Below are 23,539 nucleotides of genomic sequence, written 5' to 3' on the forward strand. Positions count from 1 at the left end.
TGATGTTGTGAAGTTCTGAACTCAGACTCTTGTTCTTCTGACACAGCTGTGGTGTGCTGCTGGCGTGGATCTCACTGGCTGGAAGACAACCAATCAGGAGGCTGCAACTGTGAAGCCATCCAATGGCTCTGATCCCTTGACTGGTGAAGATGAGGGCGGAGACGGCAAGAGCGAGCAGGGCTCACCAGAGAAAAAGAAGGTAAACAGCTTTAATAAAAACACGAGAATGTAATTAAAGGGGAAAAAACACTTTTTGAAGACATTCAAAATAAACAAAAATTTGGGGTCAGTAAGATTTTTTAAAGAAATTAATACCTTTATTCTGTGTTGCATTAAATTAATCAAAAGTGTCAGTAAAGGCATTTATAATGTTAAAAAACTTTTCTATTTCAATTAATGCTGTTCTTGAAATTTCAATTCATCAAAGAATCCAAAAAAAAATAACACATTTCTACAAAAATAAGCAGCACAAATGTTTTTGACAAACTGATGAAATGTAAATATGTACCTTGAATGCAGTGGATTAATGCATCTGCCAAATGCATGAATGTAAATGTAAATGTTTTCAACACTGATAATAATAAGAAATGGGCATTAAATCATCTTATTAGAATGATTTCTGAAGAATCATGTGACACTGAAAACTGTAATAATGCTGAAAATTCAGCTTTGCCATCACAGGAATAAAATACATTTTAAAATGTATTAAAAAAAGAAAACAAATCAAATAAATGCAGATTTGTTGAGCATAAGAGACTCAAAACCAATAAAAAATCTTACCTACCCCAAACTATTGAATGGTAATGCATACAAACACACACACACACACACACACACAGACACAGTGGGAACAGAAAGTCTGAGACCACATTGAAAATTGAATTTCAATCAAATTTAAACCTGGACAGCAGAATTTAAAACAAAGAAATATTATGATGTAAATTTATAGGATTACTTTACTTTCAAATGAAAATTACCCCAAACTTTACTCACCCTCAAGCCATCCTAGGTGTATATGACTTCGTATTTTCTGATGAACATAATCAGAGAAATATTAATAAATATCTTGACACATCCAAACTTTATAATGGCAGTAAGCGTTACCAACGAGTTTGAGCTGAAGAAAGTGTCTCCATCCACATCCATCCATCATAAATGTGCACTCCACAAGGCTTCGGGGGGTTAATAATGTCCTTCTGAAGCGAAGCGATGCGTTTGGGATGGCTTGAGGGTGGCTTGAGGGTAGGATGGCTTGAGGGTGAGTAAAGCCTTTGGTATTTTGGTCATTTTCATTTGAAAATGAACTAATCCTTTAATGAAAAATATTTACAATTCTCCACTTTTTATAATCAAATAAGCAAATTTGTGACATTGAAAGCAAAAGGGAGACAAATCGAGAAATTCATGCAATTTTTTCAGTTATTGCATAATTTGTTATGCAAATAATATTTGTAATCAATTTTTGTATTACTTTTTAATTTCATTTACTTAAAAATGTAATTAAATTAAATTCACTAGCCCAAAATGGGTCTCAGATGTTTCACAGCTTACTCATTTTACTTTCAGTAAAATGTGAATTTTAAACATCATAAATTATAAAGTGAATTAAATCTAAACATTGGTATTTCACCCTCTTCTAGCCTAAGGAACTGCATGAAATGGACTCCATGAGCAGCCGCGTGTGGATTCTGACCAGCACTCATTCAGGCAGTAAAGTGGTCATTATCGATGCAAACCAGCCCTGCTCACTAGTTGACCAGTTTAACGTGTGCAATGCCCATGTGCTGTGCATCTCCAGTGTACCAGGTTTGTGTAGTGTTATATACACAAGTAAATGCACTATCGATTGTAACAAACAGTGTAGCAGATGAGTTAACTGTCACTTGTATTTTTAATGCGTGTGCATGTAGCGGCTAGTGAGAATGATTACCCAGCAGGTGAGATATTTCTGGAGCAGCAGGCTGGAGATGGGGCTTCGGAGGAGAAGGGAGGAGTGGAGGGCATGTTGGCTGGGATCACCATCGTGGGCTGCGCTACTAACTGCAGCGTAGTGCGCAGCAACTGCTCCTCTCGCACTGACACCCCCGTGCAGGACCGAAGCCAAGGTGAGCAAACTGACTCAAGATGTATGTTCTGAATCTGTGAGAATACATATTGGTCATCATATGCTTTGTGTTTAGCTCCCACAGCTCCAGTGTGTAGAAGCTTAGCTGTGTCACAGTCTGCGGAGGAAGCGACAGAAGCCATTGAGGTGTCAGAGGAGACGGGGCCAAGTGAGAACACGGACAGCACCCTCAGATCTTTCACCGAGCATGTCTTTACTGACAACTCACACAGGTACCTTACACATAACATACTTTTAAAACCATAAATGTTACATTAGATAAAAGTGCCTAGCAAATACTGAAATAGATAGCTTTAACATCTTAACTAAATATTGTTAAACCGAATATATGAAGCAAATCGCTTAAATATTTAAAAAATTAAAGGATTAGTTCACTTCAGAATTAAAATTTGCTGATAATTTACTCACCCCCTTGTCATCCAAGATGTTCATGTCTTTCTTTCTTCAGTCGAAAAGAAATTAAGGTTTTTGAGGAAAACATTCCAGGATTTTTCTCCATATAGTAGACTTCAGTGGGGTTCAGCAGGTTGGTCCAAATTGCAGCTTCAAAGGGCTCTACACGATCCCAGACGAGGAATAAGGGTCTTATCTAGCAAAACGATCAGTAATTTTCTAAAAAAAAAAAAAAAAAAATGTAATACTTTTTAACCACAAATGCTCGTCTTGCACTGGTCTGCGATGCGCCACACATGACGTAATCACGTTAGAAAGGTCACGCGTGATGTAGACGGAAGTACCGCGGTAGGGCGTAAAACATTTCCAATGTGATTATGTCATGCGTGGTGCATCACAGAGCAGTGCAAGATGAGCATTTGTGGTTATAAAGTATAGAAATTTTTATTTTTTAGAAAATGACCATTCATTTTGCTATACAAGACCCTTATTCTTGTCATGTGGAGCCCTTTGAAGCTGCACTGAAACTGCAGTTTGGACCTTCAAACCGTTGAACCGTTGGAATGTTTTCCTCAGAAACCTTAATTTCTTTTTGACTGAAGAAAGAAAGATTGACATCTTGGATGACATGGGAGTGAGTAAATTATCAGGAAATTTTCATTCAGAAGTGAACTAATCCTTTATCAACAACACTGAAATAAGTGTGTTCAGTTTGGATGCACACAACATTTGTGTTCATTACTAAAGCAACAGTAGGGTCAGCAGCATTTTCTGTCAGAAACATTATTGGTCCAATTCATTTTAATCCTACCCATAAGTGCACTCCATATAATATGTGTACGTACTCTTACACTGATATATGTGAGATGGTGACAATTGCCCTGCAGACAGAGTAAACTTAAAGTTCAGTCTCTAATCCTTGTCCATGGACTCCTTGTTGATTTTATGTCCCCACCAATATCAAAATCAAACCTACGCCCTTGACTTTTGGAGATGGTTTCGTTATATGTGTTGAATTTAAATGGTCTGCTCTGTGTGTTCTGACATCAGTGAGGCAGGTGTGCCGAAGGAGCAAGTGGCATCAGCCCCCATAGACTCAGAAGAGGCAGGAGACGATAGGGCAGGGACAAGTGCTGCCCCAACCATGTGGCTCGGAGCCCAAAATGGCTGGTAGGCATTACATATTTAATTGCATTTTCACATTATAAAGTCATAATTCCATTTGCAACATTATATGCACCATGTAAATGATTTTGTTAACTCTGTCCACAGGCTTTATGTCCACTCTGCAGTGTCCAACTGGAAGAAATGCCTCCATTCAATCAAACTCAAAGACTCTGTACTGAGTTTGGTGTAAGTAGAATCTAAAGAAGTATGTATGCTACTGTTCAAAATTTGTTATTGTTTTTGAAGGATGTCTTTTATGCTCACCAAGGCTACATTTATTATAACAGTAGTTTTTTTAAATAGTAAATTTTAAAAGAACTGTTACAAATATTTTAAAATGTCATTTATTCCTGTGAGGTCAAAGCTGAATTTTCAGCATCATTACTCCAGTCAGTGTCACATGATCCTTCAGGATTTATCCTAATATGCTGCTTTCCTGCCCAAGAAACATTTCTTATCATCAATAAACAGTTGTGCTGCTTAATGTATTTTTGGAAACCGTCATACTTTTTTTTCAGGATTATTTGATGAATAGAAAAGCATTTATTTGCAATATTATTTATTTGGCTTTTAATAAATTTAACGCACCCTTACTGAATAAAAGTTTAAATCTTACTGACCCCAAACATTAGAACCGTAGTATGTATATTTATATAAAGACCAATAACAAGTATTACCAGTTATATGAAAAATACTGTTATAATTTCTTCTGTCTTTGTCTCTCTGTGCTTCAGACATGTGAAGGGGAGAGTTTTGGTTGCATTAGCGGATGGAACACTTGCAATCTTCCACAGAGCTGAAGGTTTGCTTCATTTTACCTGTGTTAAACTAGAAAAAGAACTGTCATTTATTATTAAAGCAGGGCTTTGCTGTAAATATTTTTATTCATGCTCTCTATACTAACACATGTAAAATGTAAACATAGATGGACAATGGGATCTATCCAACTATCATCTAATGGATCTGGGAAGACCCCATCACTCCATTCGATGCATGGCTGTGGTTCATGACAAAGTCTGGTGTGGTAACAAGAACAAGATCCATGTGATCCAGCCCAAGAGCATGCAGATAGAGGCGAGTCTCAGAGAGTGAATGTTATGTCCTTATCATGATCTTTGTCTTGGGACTTTTATTTTATTTTTTATATTTCTCTCTCTCTCTTTCATATAGAAATCATTTGACGCTCACCCACGCAAGGAGAGCCAGGTGAGGCAGCTGGCATGGATTGGTGATGGTGTCTGGGTTTCAATCCGTTTGGATTCCACGCTCCGCTTATACCACGCACTCACACACCAGCATCTACAAGACGTGGATATCGAGCCTTACGTCAGCAAGATGCTGGGTAACACTTTGCTTCTGTGACGTCAACTCTTCTCATTTATAGGTTCTGGTTAGAGTTTAGTAGTGACATTAGATGTTCGCTGAATTGCCTCCTCTTAGCATTTGAGGCTTAAAATAAAATAAAATTCTATTTTATCATTAGTAATCACAATATAAATGTTTTACATTCTGCTGTGTTGTCTGTGATTGACAGGTACAGGAAAGTTGGGCTTCTCTTTTGTCAGGATAACTGCCTTGCTGATTGGAGGAAACCGTTTGTGGGTGGGGACTGGAAATGGCGTCATCATCTCAATCCCTTTGACTGAAAGTAAGTCTCAGGAGAGTTTGTTTGCACACACAATTCAGTGTTCAATTCAATGTTCACATGATCATCCAAACCTTTTCCCTTTCCACTGATCAAACAAAACATGTCCCTGTCATAATGCATGATGGCTACTCACTGCTTCGGGCGTGTATCACGGTGGGTGTATCACTTGGATGGGTTAAATGCAGAGGACAAATTCTGAGTATTGGTTACTATAATTGGTCTTCATGTGTCACTTTCACTTTCATTGGTTTATGCTGGTTAGTTCTTCTTTGGTGGTCTTCTTTTGGTAGCACGGTCTTTATTTTGAAGCTGGCTTGCCAAGGAAGTCTTGCTGGTTAAGCTAGTAAAGAGGCTTGAATCTCACTAACTCTTCAGCTCATTGGGTTTCCACCACTCTGGGATTAACCTGCAAACTTTAATGTCATCATCCCAGATCATTAACTGCTAGGTCAACCTCATTAATCCATTAATTATCCAACAAACCCTGTGCCACCTCGTCATCTACTTTCTAGCCTTTCGTCTCTGTTCCATTTTCTCTATTGTACCACTACCCTCTTTCGCTTTGTCTCATGAGTGTTGCTCTTCTGTCCTGCCTTGTTTCCCTTCCCACTTCCTCCTTCCTGTAGCCGTAGTGCTTCATCGAGGGCAGCTCCTCGGACTGAGGGGTAAGTGTGGAGCGTTACGACTGTCATTCATATTAGATCAGTCACATCACAATTCTTTTGGGTACACCTTGGTCTTCTTTCATTTATTCCATCGTTCAATTCACTTGATTTCTTTAGCATGTTTTGGTCATGAATGACTTATTTCACTGTGCATTACTATATTTATGTTTATTTAAAATGTTATTTTTTTTGTTTGTTTTTCTTCATTATATACATTTTAATTGTCATTTTTACTGTTTTTATTTATTTTTTATTTTTTGCATGCTTTGAGCTCATTATTACACTGTCTCCTCTTCCGCAGATTCATTTCTTTATTTAAGCTCTGGTAGTTCCTGTGAGTTTCTGTGATTGGTCATTGTGCTTTATGATTAGTGGGTTATATTCTCTTGTAGCCAATAAGGTGTCACCCACGTCGTCGGGGGGCGTGATCCACGTATATGCAGATGACAGTAACTCTGAGAAGAGTAGCTTCATACCATACTGTTCCATGGCCCAGGCTCAACTCTGTTTTCATGGACACAGAGATGCCGTCAAGTTCTTTGTGTCAGTGCCAGGTTAGTGTCAATTTAATAATAGTATATAATATGCTGTGAACTGTGTCAGTCCCAAAATATGCCATCTTGTGTTTCCAGGCAACGTGCTGGCCACCCTGAATGGTAGCGTGTTGGACAGCCCGTCAGAGTCTCAGGGGTCCTCAGCCCCAGCGGACACAGAAGCACAGAGTCTTCAGAACGTACTGGTGCTGAGTGGAGGAGAGGGTTATATTGACTTCCGTATCGGTGAGAAGCACTTGATATGTGAAATTAGCATGTACATTGGGTCATAAAAACATAACTTATCCATTCTGTGTCTTTCTCAGGTGATGGCGAGGATGATGAGACAGAGGAAGCAGATGGTGAAGCTCCTCAGATGAAGCCAGCTTTGTCTAAAGCAGAGAGGAGTCATATCATCGTGTGGCAGGTGTCTTATGGTCCGGAGTAACACGGACAGACACCTCCTGCCTACCCCCTTTCCGCCCTACAAGTCCGCCCCAAAGATAAAAGTATGAATCCTTTCTGTAACTATGCCCCAAATTCTGTACCTAAGCTATGTAACTACCACGGCCTTGTAACTACCCCTTTAAAGTCTTATATTGACCTCTTTAGCCTGTATTTTCCTACCCTCAATTATAACTACCTGTACGATCCTTCAATCCGCCTTGTAACGTTCCCTTTCCAACAAAAACACACAAGGTTCAACAACTTCCTGCATCTTATGACTGAATGGCAATTTCAAATGAAATGCATATAAACAGCTTAAACCAGTACCAAACTACGTTCCTGAAAGAACTACCCAGTTTTTGCCAAATACCGTGACCTTTATCTTTTTCAGCCCCTCAGCACACAGCTCACTCAAAGACAGGAACCCATCGTGAACTCAGAGTTTCAGAGCAGAGTCATTTTTGGAAAAACCAACTAGATGTATATTGGGATACAAGAAGGAAAATGCAAAAGAGACTTGTGTAAATACTGGAATGCATCATGCACTGCAGAGAGAAATGATTGAGTATGTGAGGATAATCAAATAAATGGTGGTCAGGATTTGTGGGTAATCTAGCACAACCCAAATATGTCCCAATGTCATTTCAACTCATTAAGTAAATATGTAAAAGAATATTTAACTAAATTGATTCAAAAAAAAAAAAAAAAAAAGGCACACAAAATCACTTTTAACCAATTGCAGCTAGCCATTTTTTCAACCTAAGTGAGATGTGTGCTGACTGGATCTGCTAACTTTCCTTTGGGATTAAGCATGAGGTTAACAGCTAAACTGAAGCTTTGAGAGAGATGGACGTCCCGCCCAGTCGCCTTGTATGTAAATCAACACTCTGTGTTTTCTGTGTGGTTAAGTATTAAGAAATAAACATGTTTATGTGCTGAATACTTGCTGTCTTCAGCGCCATAATTTATTGAAATGCTGTCATAATTTCATTATATTTTCCTTGAATTAGGAGGTAGAGCAATACTTCATACACACATTTTTAGTGGAAAATACACTACCATATAAAAGTGGGTTTGTTTTTTTTTTTTGAAAGAAAACATTTTTTATCTAGCAAGGACACATTAAATTGTTTCCTGAAAAATTTGATAAGTTTCCACAAAAATATTACGCAGCACGGCTGTTTTCAACATTGATAAAAATGATATGAAATGTTTCTTGAGCATCAAATCATCATATCAGAATGATTTCTGAAGGATCATGGGACACTAAAGACTGGGGTAATGATGCTGAAAATTCAGGTTTGCCATCAGAAAAAAATATATATATTACACTTTTTTTACTCTTTTTTTCATTTTAATTATTTCACAATTTACTGTTTTTATAGTATTTTTGATCAAATAAATGCAGCTCTGGTGAGCATAAGAGAATGTTTTAATGTTTCAAATACATTTTAATAATCTTACCGACCCCCACCTTTTGAATGGTAGAGTACAGTTTACACAAAATAATACACACAAAGACGAATGAACAAAGGAATAATTTATTTGTAAAGTAAGGCGCCCTTTGGTCAAGTGAGTTCCAACCAATACAGCAAGACCAAGCATTATTGAGATATTCAAGTTTTTCAGAGCATGCTGGCCATTGGTCATTCATTATTGCTTTCCTTTTGAGTCATGAATAATAAATGTATTTTTTACGTAGTGCATCAAGATGACAAAAAGCAGGCCCTTATCAAAAATTGGATGTAAAAATGTAAACAATGTCTTTTGAGTGGATGTAAACACTAAGTAAATTTAGAGTAGTGCATGAATTACCAACCCACCAAAGATTGGTAATGAAGTGAATATCTGCAAAGATTAAACATATTTGCAAAGAAAACCTTACAAATGTTCATAACAGCATGAGAAAAGCAGAAAATGGTCACATTCAAAAATAGCTTGACCAATAACTGGATTTCACTGATACAGACCTTGTCAACATAAGCTACCTGTTCCTTTGTTATTTTGGTCACTCTATGGCTTGATCAGAGCAGCCTTCACTCTATGAGGAGCAGGTATCAAATGCAGATGAAGCTGCAAAAGCTGTATGTTATGATGAGTGCATGAGTGTTACATGACGGCTTTCAGGCGTAGATCCAGTGCTGACTGCACTCTTCCCAGCAGAACAGCTCATGATGTTCGAACCACAGTGAGATCTCTCTCTGAGCACTGTCAACTGAATCACTGCCATGGATCACATTCCTGCAAAAGAAAAACAATTTAACACCCATCTATCCAGTCGTCCATCCATCCATCCATCCATCCAGTAAAACATGTACATACACACACACTAACCTGCTCACTTCCACACAAAAGTCTCCTCTGATAGTGCCTGGGAGAGAGTCTGCTGGATTTGTCTCTCCAAGCATCTTTCTGGCGGTCTTTACCACATCCAGCCCTTGCCATACCTAATAAAACACACATAAATACCCACATAAAGTGTAGTCTGACATACCATTAGACGTCTTCATAGCAGCATAAGTACAGAAATCCTCTCTTGGACCAATACGGAGGCACAGTGTTTCTTACCATAGCAACAATGGGACCGGAGCTCATGTACTTGACCAAGCTGCTGTAGAAAGGCTTCTCCCTCAGGTCCCAGTAGTGCTGTCTGAGCTGCTCCTCTGATGCCTACAAGCACATAGTACACAGATGATATATTTCTTATGATATAGTATTCATTTTCGTTATGAAAGCTCAGTGAAAGATACTCCAGTGGTGCTCTCACCTGCAGGAGCTTCATGCCGACCAGTTTGAAACCCTTGCGTTCAAAGCGGCGGACGATCTCACCTACCAGTCTGCGCTGAACACCATCTGGCTTCACTGCGATGAACGTGCGCTCGTTTGCGCCAGTCCATCCTGAGAAAAAAAAAAAAAAAAAACATCTGAAATTAAATCCTTTTAAAACCCTCTCGACTCTCAAAGACATTACTTGTTTTTTTTTTAAAGTACTTTATTACAAAAAATAAAACGGGTCTGACAGAGGTTAGAGTGGTATTCTAATTTATTACACATACTTCATTCTGATTGGTCAATCACGGCATATATATGAATATTTGGGTCATTGACGAATAAGGTTTTTTAAAGTGTAAAAAAAAAAAAACAATCGAGATAATTACGTTTGAAGTTTTATTAAGTGTTAACAATGACATTATTAATCAATTAACAGTGCTTTTGTCATTTTTTACAAGATAGACAAAATTTGTCACAAAAGTCATTCGGTAAAAAATTTCAGTTTTACCGAATGACACTTATGGTAATACTGAATGATGATATTTTCAACCAATGCAAAAGGACAATCAAACATTTTATATGTTAGTACAATTTTTTTTTAAATATTACAACATTTTCCATGTTTTATAGCGGTTGCACCGAATTACCTGATGTTTTGGGAAATGCGTATGAGCGTGAGTGAAAACATTAATTTTTCAAATAGTTAAGAGAGAGTTAATTATTTTGCTTCACTAACATGTGGTCCTTTGCAGGTGTCTGAATGATGTCACATCCTGTCACATGATATTGACCACATGACTTGATCCTAAAGGGTCCCTTTATATTGGTTACTCAGAATGACATCAATTAAATTCATTTTTCCGGACATTCTTTCTCAGAACAAAGCAACGACTTCTACACATAATTTTAATACCATTTTGTACTGTGTTGATATATGATGTTATAAAATCATGCCAGAATAAAAAAAATATATACATTTATTACATTTTAAGATATTTTAATCACAAATGAAATGGCTGTATTGACCATTGGACAGTTAAACCGAATGACCTTTTGACACATCTTTAAAATACCTTTATATGTAGCAAAAAACCTTTTGGATTTAATAAAAGAGATCTAGTTGTAGTACCTTACATACTTTGGATGTCATATCTTTGTGTTTTATTATTATTAAGGCCTTTAGACAAAAAAAATGACCCATAATATATATATATATATAGTGTGTGTGTGTTTGTGTGATGACCCTTTCTACATATCTGTGCTTGCACTGTATCTCTCCGCGGTCAATATAATAAAACAAATTAAACAAATCAATATTTCATTTCCATATATTTATTTATTTGGTAAGCATCCGAGTAATATGCGGGGTAATGCAGTGAAACTCCCTTCAGATTGATACAAAGTTTATTTTGACTAGCTGTATAAATATCTAATAACGTACAGAAGCAGATATATTATAATATTGGCGTATATACAACAAGCTTAACATACGCACAAAAATATTTCAAAATCGATCTACACATTATAAATAAACCATTATGAAAGTAGAATATGACCTAAAATCCTATTAATACCAAAGCAATAAACCTCTTAGTCCTCGCCATCTGTATAGGTCACAAACATAACTGGCGTTGACTCAGAACTCATGACAAATGTATTTACTTGCAAATTAATATTATTATAACTTTATGAAACGCATATAGTAGTCAATATCATTTTAGCGCAATCTATTTCTGTTCTAGTTCCCTGCAGAACAAAAAATGTGAAATTGCTTGAGGTTTCTTTGAAAGAGCACGTATTCTTCTGCATACCTGAGTCAATGATCCTCGCGTGTTTTGACGCTAAATCAGCGAGCTCTTTTGTGTCGGATAATGACCTTTTAGAGCCCATTATATGTGCAGCCGTCTCGCGCGGTACTGCACACCAACTGACCAATCACGGGCGAGCAAGGCGCAGGCAAATACTTAAGAACCAATCGCAGCCAGGGACACAAACTGCACTATTAATAGGATCAAGCCAAGAACATGCAGAGGAAGCATTTTATTAACCCTTTTTTTTATTATTATTACTTAAATGTTATGAATTTTTATGTTTATGAACAATCTCAAATGCTATTTCGTTAACAGAGTAGACTAGGACCCAAGACACATTTTAGGTGGTAACCTACTTATGAAAGGGCCGCATGTGTTAAAGCCGCGAAATGCTTTTGCGTTACTGCATGTTGCTACTTCGTATGCCTTAGTCCCGAAACAAAGTACAACCACTCCTACAACTTAGCCATATGGGCGTACATACCTAGCGCTGTACGTGTACATCTGGATAATCAGCCTAGCAAACAATAACTCACGGGATGAATTGGGAATAAACCGCCGACATGAGGACTGCTTGAGTCGTCCCATCACTTTAAATTTGATTCAGCAAATAAAACGACTACATTTCCCTTAAGGCATTACTTACCCGTCTTGAAAACATTCGCAAATATTGTTAAGAAAAGTATGATCATCTTCGCAGAGCAGGAAACCGGGCTGCCTCAAGAGTTTTCGGAAGAGAGAGGGAGGAGACGCGAGCGCGCGCTGATGATGAGTGTAGCTAGGTGACATGCGCGTGCTTGCCTGATTGTGTATGTCCGCACTACATAGAAAACATCTCTATATTAAAGGTTTTCAACTAGAGGTCCTTATATATACATATTTCCAAATGTGTGTACATTGACTTTCGTAGCATTATAGAAAATAATGTTACACAGGGGTTGTCTACATCAGTGTTTCTCAACCAGGGGTCCATGGACCCGTAATGGTCCTTGACATAATACCAGGGGGTCCTTATAAAAATCTGAATATGAATTTTTGTATATTTTGTCATTTGACATGTTCCCATAAAAGAAGAAGATAATATATGTATAATATAACTGACGAAATGACTAAATATATAACAAGTCAACTAATGTAGTAGTAAATTATACTTGATTGCATTTGGTCGTCACAAAGGCATTAATGATACCAATGAGCCTTGAGGATGGTTCCAAATATGACAGGGGTCCATTACTCAAAAAAGGTTGAGATGCACATGGTAACGGTTAAAAACATACAGTTTTTGCTCAATGATTCTCAGTGGTGAATTTTATTAGATTTTAATGACTTTAAGGCAATTTTGTAAGAATTAATTTTGTAAAATAATGCCTTAAAGCAAAAATCTTTTTCTTTCTGCAAAATATTTCTTTTGATATTTGGGGAAAATATGATCTGGACATGTTCTTGACAGGTTTTGTGAGTTTCACACACGAGTTTACATGAATTTGACTGAAAATCAATCTTTAAAGAGGTCTGCGGTATGCTTTATGATCTACTACAAAACTAGACCAAATTCAGTTTAGCCATTTTTATTCTATATCTGTAATGCATACAACTTAAACATATTTAGCTTACATATTGTAAAGAATATTACACATATATTAACACAGATATTAAAAATGAAGAGTCTTTCCACAGAGGATTCTTCTATTGGTCACCTGTCCAAATGTGCTAAAGAAATCTCCTTTTTTCTTCCTCAGTAAATAGCGACATGATCCAAGGAAGATGGATGAAAATATAGCTATATTTTGTTCTAATAAAACATAGCATTAATCACAAACAAGTCTTTTACTGCAAGCAGTGCCCATCAAATTAGGAGCAAGAGAAGTTCCCATCAAGACCACTGCAACAGAACTCAGATCTCCACAGCATGACCTTCAAGTGGACCTGAGCATCAGACAGGTGTACCCTCTTGTTTCTTCTCATCCTGACTCCTGAAGTACTCATAATTGAGCAAAACATCCCGTTTCAATGGTAGAGAGGGCTCTGGGATAGTGCTGACATCCACACCCAGCTGTTTGGCTTGCTGGGCCAGGATCATGGCACGCAGCAGGGGCGGGTATTTCACATAACGGACAGGGGGCTCAGGGACAGGTTCACAGTGCTTGAAGACCTCTTCTTCATGTTTGGGCACCAGTCGCCAGTCATGATACATTACTTTATCCACTTCACGCTCTGCAGGCTCCTTTTTACCTGAAACACATCCAAATTATGTGTCACAGTGAGGCTGCTGTATTTATTTACTACATTTGTTAATTATTTGCTTGCTACATTTCTTTACTCTGTATAATTATTCTACTAAAAACATGTAACTCAGGTAATTCACTACCGTTCAAAAGTTTTGGGTCAGTAAGATTTTTTGAAGGTTTTTTCATACCAAGGTTAGATTTATTTGATCAAAATAGAGTAAAACAGTAATATTGTGAAATATTATTACAATTTCAAATAGTTATCCATTTGAAAAAAATTTTAAATGTAATTTATTCCTGTGATCAAAGCTGAATTTTCAGCATCATTACTCCAGTCTTCAGTGTCACATGATCCTTCAGAAATCATTCTAATATGATGATTTGATGCTCAAGAAACATTTCTGATTATTATCAATGTTGAAAACAGTTGTGGATATACAAATGTGTTGCTTAATATTTTTGTGGAAACTGTGATACATCTTTCTCAGACCAGTCTAGATCTGCTCCAACCACACCCCTGTAAAATATTAGGTGCTGAACATTTACTGAGCTCAATTTCCCATTTAAACAATTTTATCACAATTACTCCAGTAGAGGCCAGTATAAAAACAACTAGTCATTAGTCTTAGATTTACATTTATTCATTAAGCAGATATTTTTATTCAAAGTGACTTTTAAAACAATTGACCTTAAAATATATTAGAAATGCCACAAATATTAAGAAGTCATATGGCAGAACATATTTTTAAGGAACTAACTTTTATTAAAAAGAAGTGACCTTATTAATGGTTGTGGATTAGTTAGGTATTCACAGAAAAGGTCTTTTCTTACCTCTAAATGTTAGAATACCCCATGCTTTCCCATGATCCATGTTCTAAAGGAGAAAACGTCAGTGTTTGATTTCACACATGCACTCATACATAAACATTTGTACAATTAAAATAATCACACACACAGAACGTACCTCTGCTGTATAATCCACCTTGACTTTTGTTATTTTCCAGTAGCATGGCTCTGTATGCTCGTCCAGCCATGATTTGCGTGTGAAGAGTCGACCCACACCAAACATGCGCATGCCAGCTAGTAATGTAAAGAGGCGGGTTTCTCTCCGCACATCCTTCCAAGCCAACACTGGCAGCTTTTTGCCAGTAAAGGGCCGCGTCATGGTGTCGTAGTCTAAGGCATAGCGCTGAGAGTCCTGGGGCCGATTCTTCAGCTCCCGGTAGGCCCGGATCTTCCGTGCCATCTCGGCTATAAGCCTCAGACGCTTTTTCTTTACCATGTTGCCTGGATGATCAAGAAAAGAAAATTACAAAAAATTATGCACCAAAATATAGACACAAATATACTTGAGTGCTGCTGCCAGTAATGCAAAAAAGCAGGGTATATCAAAAACTGAGACATTCTGAAATTCATGTAATGTTCAGTTCAGCTTTTCACTCAAATTGATGCTGAAAATATAATTTGAAATGAAAAAAGTGAGAAAATGTAAACAAAATAGAAGCATTTAAACTATTCATTTACATTTTTGGACTTCACTGTATATATAACCAGTGAACTCACAAAGAATTAAAATAAACTGGAAAAAAAAGTCTTGAATATTATCTATAAAAGTCTGTTATTATAAGTATTATATGTAAAATACCATATGAGTCAATAATTAAGAGCATGGTACACTGTTACTTATGTGTTGATGTATTTCGCACAAAACACTCAGAAGACTTTCTCTCAAATTATTAATTAGTTACCAATTATTTAACACATTACGATATAGGTTTGAAAGCATATTTAAAAAAACATTTAAGTATATATAGAGATGTGATTTACAGTTGTAGCTTTGATCTCTCCATTGATGACACCGCGTATTATTCAGGAACCGTTAAGTATCAATTTTGCCAATATTTCCTCATTATTTTGGACGTATGTTAATGTAAAATGTACAATATATCTAACAGAAACATCTGAACAGCAACAACTTTCAACGGACTAGCTGCATAGTCTCGTGCACACATGCTGCACGTGTTACAGCAAATCACAAGGTATTAGATAAATGGGTGAACGCAAAGCACTACGGCCAGAGCCAAAAGAAGAATAATGAATTAAATAAATACAAATAAGCCCACATTTCAACCCATTTCCAGTCAACGACAGTTATCTTACCTATCTGTTTGATTTGACCTCCACACAATTACGTCACAGCCTGCTGCTGTCCGTTACGGAAATCAGTCCGTGCGAAACGCGCGTGCGTGTTCCTGTTCCGCTTAGAGCGACAAACACTAACGATTTTGTAGTCCATAACATATACTTTGAAGCAGTATTTAAAAAAAAAAAAAAAAAAATATATATATATATATATATCTATATCTCAGATATTTCTCACTTATGTGACCTTAAATATGTTCAGCTACAAACGCTGTCAATTTGTTAGTCAGGCCTAAGTTACATAAATAATCTCTTCTGCAGTATTCATTATGCAACATTTTGTCAGAAATATTCTGTACAAAATTAATTAGAAATGCATCATCCAAAAGTATGAGGTGTAGTTTAAATTTTCTGTAATAAGACCAACACTATAATTGATTTTTGGAAACCTTTATTAAGATCTCAAAAAGAACAAACAAAAACATATTCAGCCCCTATTTTAATGCATATATAATTTTCCTTATTTTTTTTTTCTTGACTCATATAAAAGGCCATGCTTAAGGAAGGTTGTAGAAGTAGTAAGAAAATGAAGAGAGAAGAGAATAGAGAATGAGAGAAAGAGAGCGCTTATGACATACAATACGTGCAGAAGACAGTATAGGGACCTGTATATATATCTATACATACAATAAGCGCAAAAAGTGCTTTATGCATAACAAAAACATGATTTGCTTTTTTTTTTTTAAACAATGACTTACAAAACCTGCAATATAAACCCCATATGAATTCAATATGAACCTCATGTAGAGATGTTGCACAGATTGAAAACTGAATCAACCTCTACTTCTGTTAGCATCAGTCAGTTTGACAACTGCATCAAGGTATTTTCAGGGAAACTGAATTCCTCTGGAAATACTGTTCAGATACACATACACACACACTTTGAGTAATAACTAGGGCCCAAAGTAATTCCTAGAGACAAAAACTGTCAAAATACACAAGCATTTTCCTTACCATTTCAATGTAATGGTATTTAAAACACATTTATGCAGACAATATTCATCATGACGTCACTGTTGTCACTTACTGTCTGTTGGTAAGTCCAAGTTTGATAAAATAAGAATAGAGTAAAAACATACAATGGTTGTTTAAACAAAGAGGGAACAGACCTTGGCACTCTGAAGTGCCAAGATGTTTGGCTGGCCTGTAATGGAGAATGACATGTGAATATGCATTACTGAAGAGAAGATCAGGTAACGTCTCCTGCCTCCAAGGGACACCAGTAATGAAGAAACTTACAGTATTGTATGGTTTGTGTTCTTTGTGCATGGAAACAGTTTGAGTGTTTGCCTGTGTTTCATATGGTTGCACGTTATTGTTCCCCACATCAAAACAGGTTTATGAGGTTCATATCTTGCTTTTTGTCTGAAGAGCTAATGGTCTTCATTCCACTGGGAGTTCACAACAGAATAAAAACTGACTATGAATACTGTAACTACCTTTAGAGCCTTGAATGATAGATGAATATTTAGCGACAAAACTAGTAAAACAGGCTTGACTGACCTTGAATTCTTTTCAAAGTTATTTAGCAAGCTCTGTTATCCACCGTTGTGATTGACAGCACACGTCCAGTGTTTATACATGTCGATTCTTCTTTATTTGTGGAGACATTTTCTGATGTGTGCATAATGACAAGCTGAGTGGATGCGCGCACGGCACACGTGGCCTCAGGTCCAGCGGCAACGTTTCCGCTGGCAGGCCTCCGGGTCAGAGGAGCAGCCCTCAGAGTCACTGCCCGAGGAGGGTCCTGGCGGGGTGTGTGTGTTCGAGTGCATGTGCGTATGATCCAGACTTAGCACCCATCCCAGTTTGGAGTGAAGAAGGTGTCTGAGGCCGGGCGGCAGGGGCAGGACTCGAAGGGCATCGACTCCAGATGGGAGCAGCTTGCGGAGTCGTGAGCAACAAAGGTACTGTAGAGAGGTGGGAGCAGAGACGGAGCGAATCACCTTCATGCTGCTTTTGGCCGCGGTGGAACACGCCATTGGAAAAACACGTTTATTCTTCATCTCTGTAGCTGCTACACCTGCCACACACACAACATACAGGTTAAATGGTATTTAATGAGTGGGTTAACAGTGATAAACCTGCTCTCCAGGTGTGTGACTGTTCAATAGTGTCTAATCTCCAAAACACAGGGATGTGCAATTAGATTTAGAGTAGTCTGAACAACTAGTTATTATAGCTTTGTAATATCATGATCACAAAACACGGATAGGACCTGTTTCTTATGCATATATGGACGCAAAGCAAGACTCTTGAACAAAGTAACTGACAATTATTCAAATAAGTAGACTACTATAACTACCATACTATTTGTTACAAAAATTGGCACTTTGTAGAGATGTTTTAAAGGGGGTGAATTTAGAGATGTAATCTTTGTAATCTTTCAAACATAGCAAAGACCTGATGTAAATCCACGTAATAATTGTAATTCTAACTATAATTACAATTTTAACGTCATTTAAAGTTATGTTGCAAATTAGAGAAAACTGAAATACACACACACACACACACACACACACACATATAACTGCTCAATAATAAGAAAAATACAATAATAATAAGTATATAACAATATTTTATTACTGTTTATTACAGTTAACTAAACAGAAAAAAATTAAATGGTAATATTGTCAAAAACATGTTTGTCTGGTTACTATAGCTTTGACATTTCCTGTTGACATTCTTAAAAACATTCTTTTCCAGGAACATCACTGTTATCTGTTACATATCATCTCCCTTAGAGATAAACTGACACTTAAAAATGTGAATTATAATTCAAAAACAAAAAAAGATAAGATCGCAGCTGAAAGTCTGTTGTGCAAGATTAGCTCTTACCGATGCACTTGCGATTTTTGTAGAAAGTGAGAGTGCCGTGCCAGGTGTCCAAGTGAACGCCAATAATGGATCCCTGCCCGAATCGTGACGAAAAGCTCACTTTATCACCGTTGTGATGTAACAGACCTGACAAAAACACATATGTAACATTGCAAAAGAATCCTTATGCACTATGCTTTCATGTAAAGTATAGGTGTTTTGAACATAAGTATGTGTTTTCGAACTGAACCCGTTTTACCTGTATATGACAGACCCCAGCTGTCTTCATCTTTCCCTAGCAGGCTACAGAATGTGTGTCTGTATTTGTCCAGATTCACATCTGATGTGCCAATACCAACCATCTAACATAAACAAACAGAGAATTCAACCATTAAGAATAAACAATCCCACATAAACTACCGTTCAAAGGTTTGGGGTTGGTATGAAGTCTCTTCTGCTCACTAAGGCTGCACTTATTTGATCAAAAACACAGTAAAACAGTAAAATTGTGAAATGTTATCACAATTTAAAATAACGGTTTTCTATTTTAATATATTTTAAAACGTATTTTATTCCTGTGATGGCGAAGCTGAATTTACAGCATCATTACTCCAGTCTTCAGTGTCACATGATCCTTCAGAAATCATTCTAATATGATGATTTGATGCTTAAGAAACATTTCTTAGTATTATCAATGTTGAAAACAGTTGTGCTGCTTAATATTTTTGTGGAAACTAGCATTGACAAATTCAAATCTCATTCTGTCATTTTTGCCTGTGGAGTGCCTCAAGGATCTGTCCTTGGTCCACTTCTATTTTTAATCTACATATTTCCTCTGGGTCAGATCATGCGGCACCATGGTTTTAATTTCCAGTTACACTGATGATACGCAATATCTATTTTACTGTACAGCCTAATTCTGTCTTTTCTCCCTCTTAACATCTTGCTTTCATGAACTCAAAGAATGGATGGCTCAAAATTACTTAAAGTTGAATACAGAAAAAACTGAAATTCTGTTAGTAGGCCCTAAATCCCTAGTCTCCTCCCAACTTGACTTCTCCATTAACGGAGTTATAGTCCATCCCTCTTCCACTATACGCAATCTCGGTGTATTGTTTGATTCTAGACTATGTTTTGAACCCCATATCAATCAGCTTGTCAAGTTCTGTTTCTTCCATCTTCGCAATATTGTCCATTTACGACCCTCACTAAATTTCAAAGACACTGAAACTGTTGTTCATGCTTTTATAACTTCATGTCTGGATTATTGCAACTCCTTGTTTTATGGCCTACCTAACAAAGTCCTAAATCACTTGCAGCTAATTCAAAATTCAGATGCTCAGGCCCTCACATTCACCAAAAAAAGCTCGTCATGATTCAGCACCTTCATGGTTCAGCCGGTACTCTGAGATCGAGCTCTGACAAACTACCACAGAGACAAAACCTTTGTGTTGTCTCTTCACTTCGGACCTTTAAAACTCCTCTCAAATCTCACTTATTTACAACATGTTTTGCTAATTGATTGCTTGCCTCAATTTTCAGCTCTATGCTTGCTTTTCTAACTTATCTTGTATATTATATTATCTCTGTCTGCTCCATTTGGTTGATCTTGTTTTGTATACTGACCATATATCTGTATATATATGCATCCTTGGGTCCTTGAAAGGCACTATATAAATAAAACGTATGATTATTAAACATTTTTTCAGGGTTCTTTGATAAATGGAAAGTAAAAAACAAACAAACAAACAAAAAAAAAAAACAGCATTTATTTGAAACGGAAATCTTTTGTACCATTATAAATGTCTTTACTGTCACTTTTGATCAGTTTAATGCACCTTTTCTGAAGTATTAATTTATGAAACAAAAAAATCCCAAACTTTTGAACTGAAGTGTACACATTTTCAAAAAGTAAAAGTAAAAGTGATGCAATGTGGTCCACATCTTGGAAAACTCGACTGATTCAGCAAGTTTCATCCTAGCTGTATGCTGACAGTTATGCTTCAGTCTGCTGAATCAGCCATGCTGCTAAATGTCTAAGTTTAGCATCAACCCTTTTCAGATAAGATGCCCAAAATAAGCAGAATGCATCTTATTCACAAAAATCATACTGAATATTACTACCAGACAACCATGCATAAAGACACACATCTGCCCTCTCATCTCTCACCATGTCTGTGCCATAGACAGGGGAAGTCATTTTAATCTCCCAGAAGTGTTGTCCCTCCGAGAGTTCTTTGGAGCCGCGAATGGCTGCCGTTCCACAGCTATATTCTGAGTGGAAGCTCACTTTCCTATTCTCACAGCTCAGCAGCGTTGCAGACGACCGGCTGCCCTCATCCCACACCCAGTCAAAATCTGACAAGCAAGTAAACAGCCAATAAGAGAACAAGTTTAATCACAATAAGCATGATCAAGGTAAAAAAAAAAAAATGTATTAATGTTGCATGTGGCACCACCTTGGTCGTCTTCTCCACAGTGGCAGTCTCGCAAGTGCGTGTAACCCCGGAGCCGTGGGTTACAGCTGAGCTCCATCTGTGAATCACAGCTGCAGTATGACTCTCCCGTTACAGGCACTGCACTCGGAACCGCCGGCACAATGGATGGATACTCGGCTTCGGAATCAGAGTCACTGTACTGCGGGACATATGCGTGCAAATTCAGATCTGACATAGTTTCGCTCAGTTTTTTTAGCCATTTGTGCTTTTTTGAACTGAAACGGCTCTTGTAATGTTCAGCACTTCAGACAAAAAGCCATCTCACACTAAAAAATATAATTGCTGCCTTATCTAAAGGCATTTCCACATCATCCACACCAACCTGCTGGCGATCATAACTCCACTCGTCACTCTCGGAGGCGAGCACCAGCGCTCTCGCATCTGCATCCCGTCGGATTCCACTCCACACGTACCTCCACGCCCTGCTGTTTCTGCTCCGCCTTGACATGCCAACCAGGAGCCACTGCACCTGTCAATCACAGTTGTTTGACATAAAGCATAAACAAAGAGAACAAACAGTCCTGCTGGAGCAAACACATTGTCAAGTCAAGTCAAATTCATTTGTATAGCTCTTTTCACAATATAAAGTTTCAAAGCAGCTTTACAGAAAGTCATGATGTTAATAATATCTTACTATCTTTATGCCTTATTGTCACATATTAGCAGATTAAAGCTTGCCGACCATATACAGTAGTTTACATTGTGCGATGAAACAAGCAATCAAGCAGAAGCAGCTGATATTGGCTATATACAGTAGTCGCCAAAAGCGATGTCTGGCCAAGTGATGTCTGGACATTATCACTCTTTATATCATTAAATATTTGTAAATGATTTGCTAAGCATATTGCATAGTTGTGCTTGCAGTCAACTGTTTTATTTGTGATAATGCAATGAAACGTCATATTGTGCAGACATAATGTTAGACCAGGCTATCTGTCATTTAAAGAAATTATGAACACATGCAAAAACAAGAGAGAACCAACAAAATATTAATAACTGATTATGTTGTAGTCAATGTATGCATTTTCCTGTGAGCTTTTTGTTTTTCTATGCATTTCTATATTATTTATTTGCATAGTAAAATAAAACCTGTAGCTGTAGTTGGCTTTTTTTTTTTTCTTCTTTCAGTTTTTGCAATTTTGTCAAATAAATACCTTAAGCAAGTTAAGTGTTTAGTCCTTCCCTCATATTTAAAATATTTTTAAAAAAAATATCTAAAATATTTTCTTCATATTTTGATGGTTCATTTGAACTTGTACTGTAGGTGTGTGTGTGTGTGTGTGTTAACAGGTTATACAAGATTCAACACATCTTTTTAAGACAGTTTAATAGAATTTAGGTTTATGGACTTATACAGTCAAGCATAAAAAATACTTTCAAGAAACTGTTATTATATCAATATATTAGTTTGATATAAGCCATATAAACTTTTGTGTCCCTACCTCATGTGCTCATTGTTTAAAGCTTCAAATAGTGTCGGCCCGTTGCCCGTGAGGTGTGCTCGTGAAGCTAACTGTAGTATTATACTGTAGTATTTCGCGCGGGATGTAAACAGGCAACAAGTTCAGCTTAACTGTCAATGACGTGCATTCAATCATTTCATTTCGCACAAGCAGTCATTATGAGGTCTTTGACATGTCGGTATACCGTATCTTCTTAAGACATATTCCAAAATAAGTAACGTTAAATAAATAAAATAAAATAAATAACATGTTCTCTTGTTAGGCCTCGCAGAAAATGGTCAGCGAGAGCCAGGCACCTTGCAAGTCTGATGAGATGAAGGCTTATAATCGCTTATAGGAGAACAGTTCGCCTGTAGTCAAGCTAATAAAACCGAATGCTGTTTGGATTTCAACACTATACCAGTCCGTATGATAATAATTGTCAGAAAGTGCAACAGGCTTCGCCATATAATATATGATCTTGGCGCTAACGGAGGCTCGCGGACTTAGCAGGCGCTACATCCTGGCTGCTGCATTCACTAGGACAAACACAAGCAAACTTACCTGTCTTTTGGGGGTACCACCGCGATCGTTGGAGTCCCGTATACCTAAAGATTTTATTATGACACTCTAATGTATGTATCTGTGAAGGGAATCGGATTCTGTCCACTAGGCACCAGCTAACTGTCACACTTTCCTGTGACCTACTTTCACGACAGACGTAAACAATGCTTTAGCAAGTCCCGCCTCTCCAGTTCAAAACTCCATTGGCCGAAAATTCCAAGTGGGCG

General features: G+C 37.3%; 4 protein-coding genes across 22 annotated transcripts in view; 1 reads left to right on the forward strand and 3 right to left on the reverse strand.

The window, feature by feature from the left end:
* mapk8ip3 (mitogen-activated protein kinase 8 interacting protein 3) overlaps window positions 1-7,920 on the forward strand; it is a 37,707-nt gene extending 29,787 nt beyond the window's left edge. For 15 of the 18 annotated variants that reach the window (XM_051888555.1, XM_051888560.1, XM_051888553.1 and 12 more), the window contains 14 exons: window positions 47-199; window positions 1,641-1,806; window positions 1,911-2,105; window positions 2,181-2,337; window positions 3,569-3,688; window positions 3,791-3,871; window positions 4,420-4,487; window positions 4,611-4,759; window positions 4,856-5,027; window positions 5,220-5,333; window positions 5,960-5,998; window positions 6,391-6,552; window positions 6,631-6,777; window positions 6,858-7,920. In XM_051888555.1, coding sequence (XP_051744515.1) covers window positions 47-199; window positions 1,641-1,806; window positions 1,911-2,105; window positions 2,181-2,337; window positions 3,569-3,688; window positions 3,791-3,871; window positions 4,420-4,487; window positions 4,611-4,759; window positions 4,856-5,027; window positions 5,220-5,333; window positions 5,960-5,998; window positions 6,391-6,552; window positions 6,631-6,777; window positions 6,858-6,979 — 1,845 coding nt within the window. In that variant the 3' untranslated portion in view covers window positions 6,980-7,920. The remainder of the gene's footprint in view (window positions 1-46; window positions 200-1,640; window positions 1,807-1,910; window positions 2,106-2,180; window positions 2,338-3,568; window positions 3,689-3,790; window positions 3,872-4,419; window positions 4,488-4,610; window positions 4,760-4,855; window positions 5,028-5,219; window positions 5,334-5,959; window positions 5,999-6,390; window positions 6,553-6,630; window positions 6,778-6,857) is intronic. The other 3 variants (XM_051888559.1, XM_051888571.1, XM_051888570.1) reach the window with 1 other exon arrangement.
* A 583-nt stretch (window positions 7,921-8,503) lies between these two features.
* On the reverse strand, window positions 8,504-12,363 carry nme3 (NME/NM23 nucleoside diphosphate kinase 3). The gene is made up of 5 exons (XM_051888577.1): window positions 12,208-12,363; window positions 9,746-9,876; window positions 9,547-9,648; window positions 9,313-9,425; window positions 8,504-9,219 (listed from the first exon to the last, which is right to left on the reverse strand). Exons 1-5 carry the CDS (start codon window positions 12,251-12,253, stop codon window positions 9,102-9,104), a joined length of 510 nt encoding a protein of 169 aa, XP_051744537.1. The 5' UTR covers window positions 12,254-12,363; the 3' UTR covers window positions 8,504-9,101.
* Window positions 12,364-13,113: 750 nt separating this feature from the next.
* mrps34 (mitochondrial ribosomal protein S34) lies at window positions 13,114-16,089 on the reverse strand. 2 transcript variants are annotated; one of them, XM_051888575.1, is made up of 4 exons: window positions 15,950-16,089; window positions 14,754-15,076; window positions 14,621-14,663; window positions 13,114-13,793 (listed from the first exon to the last, which is right to left on the reverse strand). In XM_051888575.1, exons 2-4 carry the CDS (start codon window positions 15,069-15,071, stop codon window positions 13,495-13,497), a joined length of 660 nt encoding a protein of 219 aa, XP_051744535.1. In that variant the 5' UTR covers window positions 15,072-15,076; window positions 15,950-16,089; the 3' UTR covers window positions 13,114-13,494. The 2 variants fall into 2 exon arrangements, with proteins under 2 accessions (XP_051744535.1, XP_051744536.1); XM_051888576.1 differs by lacking the exon at window positions 15,950-16,089 and adding an exon at window positions 15,617-15,903.
* Window positions 16,090-16,365: 276 nt separating this feature from the next.
* spsb3a (splA/ryanodine receptor domain and SOCS box containing 3a) lies at window positions 16,366-23,498 on the reverse strand. Its single transcript, XM_051888573.1, has 7 exons — window positions 23,313-23,498; window positions 21,629-21,775; window positions 21,268-21,445; window positions 20,979-21,166; window positions 19,068-19,170; window positions 18,830-18,955; window positions 16,366-18,014 (listed from the first exon to the last, which is right to left on the reverse strand). The coding sequence occupies exons 2-7, from the start codon at window positions 21,752-21,754 to the stop codon at window positions 17,659-17,661; spliced, it is 1,077 nt and encodes a 358-aa protein (XP_051744533.1). The 5' UTR covers window positions 21,755-21,775; window positions 23,313-23,498; the 3' UTR covers window positions 16,366-17,658.
* Window positions 23,499-23,539: the final 41 nt, after the last annotated feature.

The sequence above is a fragment of the Ctenopharyngodon idella genome, chromosome 3, assembly GCF_019924925.1.
Source record: "Ctenopharyngodon idella isolate HZGC_01 chromosome 3, HZGC01, whole genome shotgun sequence".
In the NCBI taxonomy this organism is placed as follows: domain Eukaryota; kingdom Metazoa; phylum Chordata; class Actinopteri; order Cypriniformes; family Xenocyprididae; genus Ctenopharyngodon; species Ctenopharyngodon idella.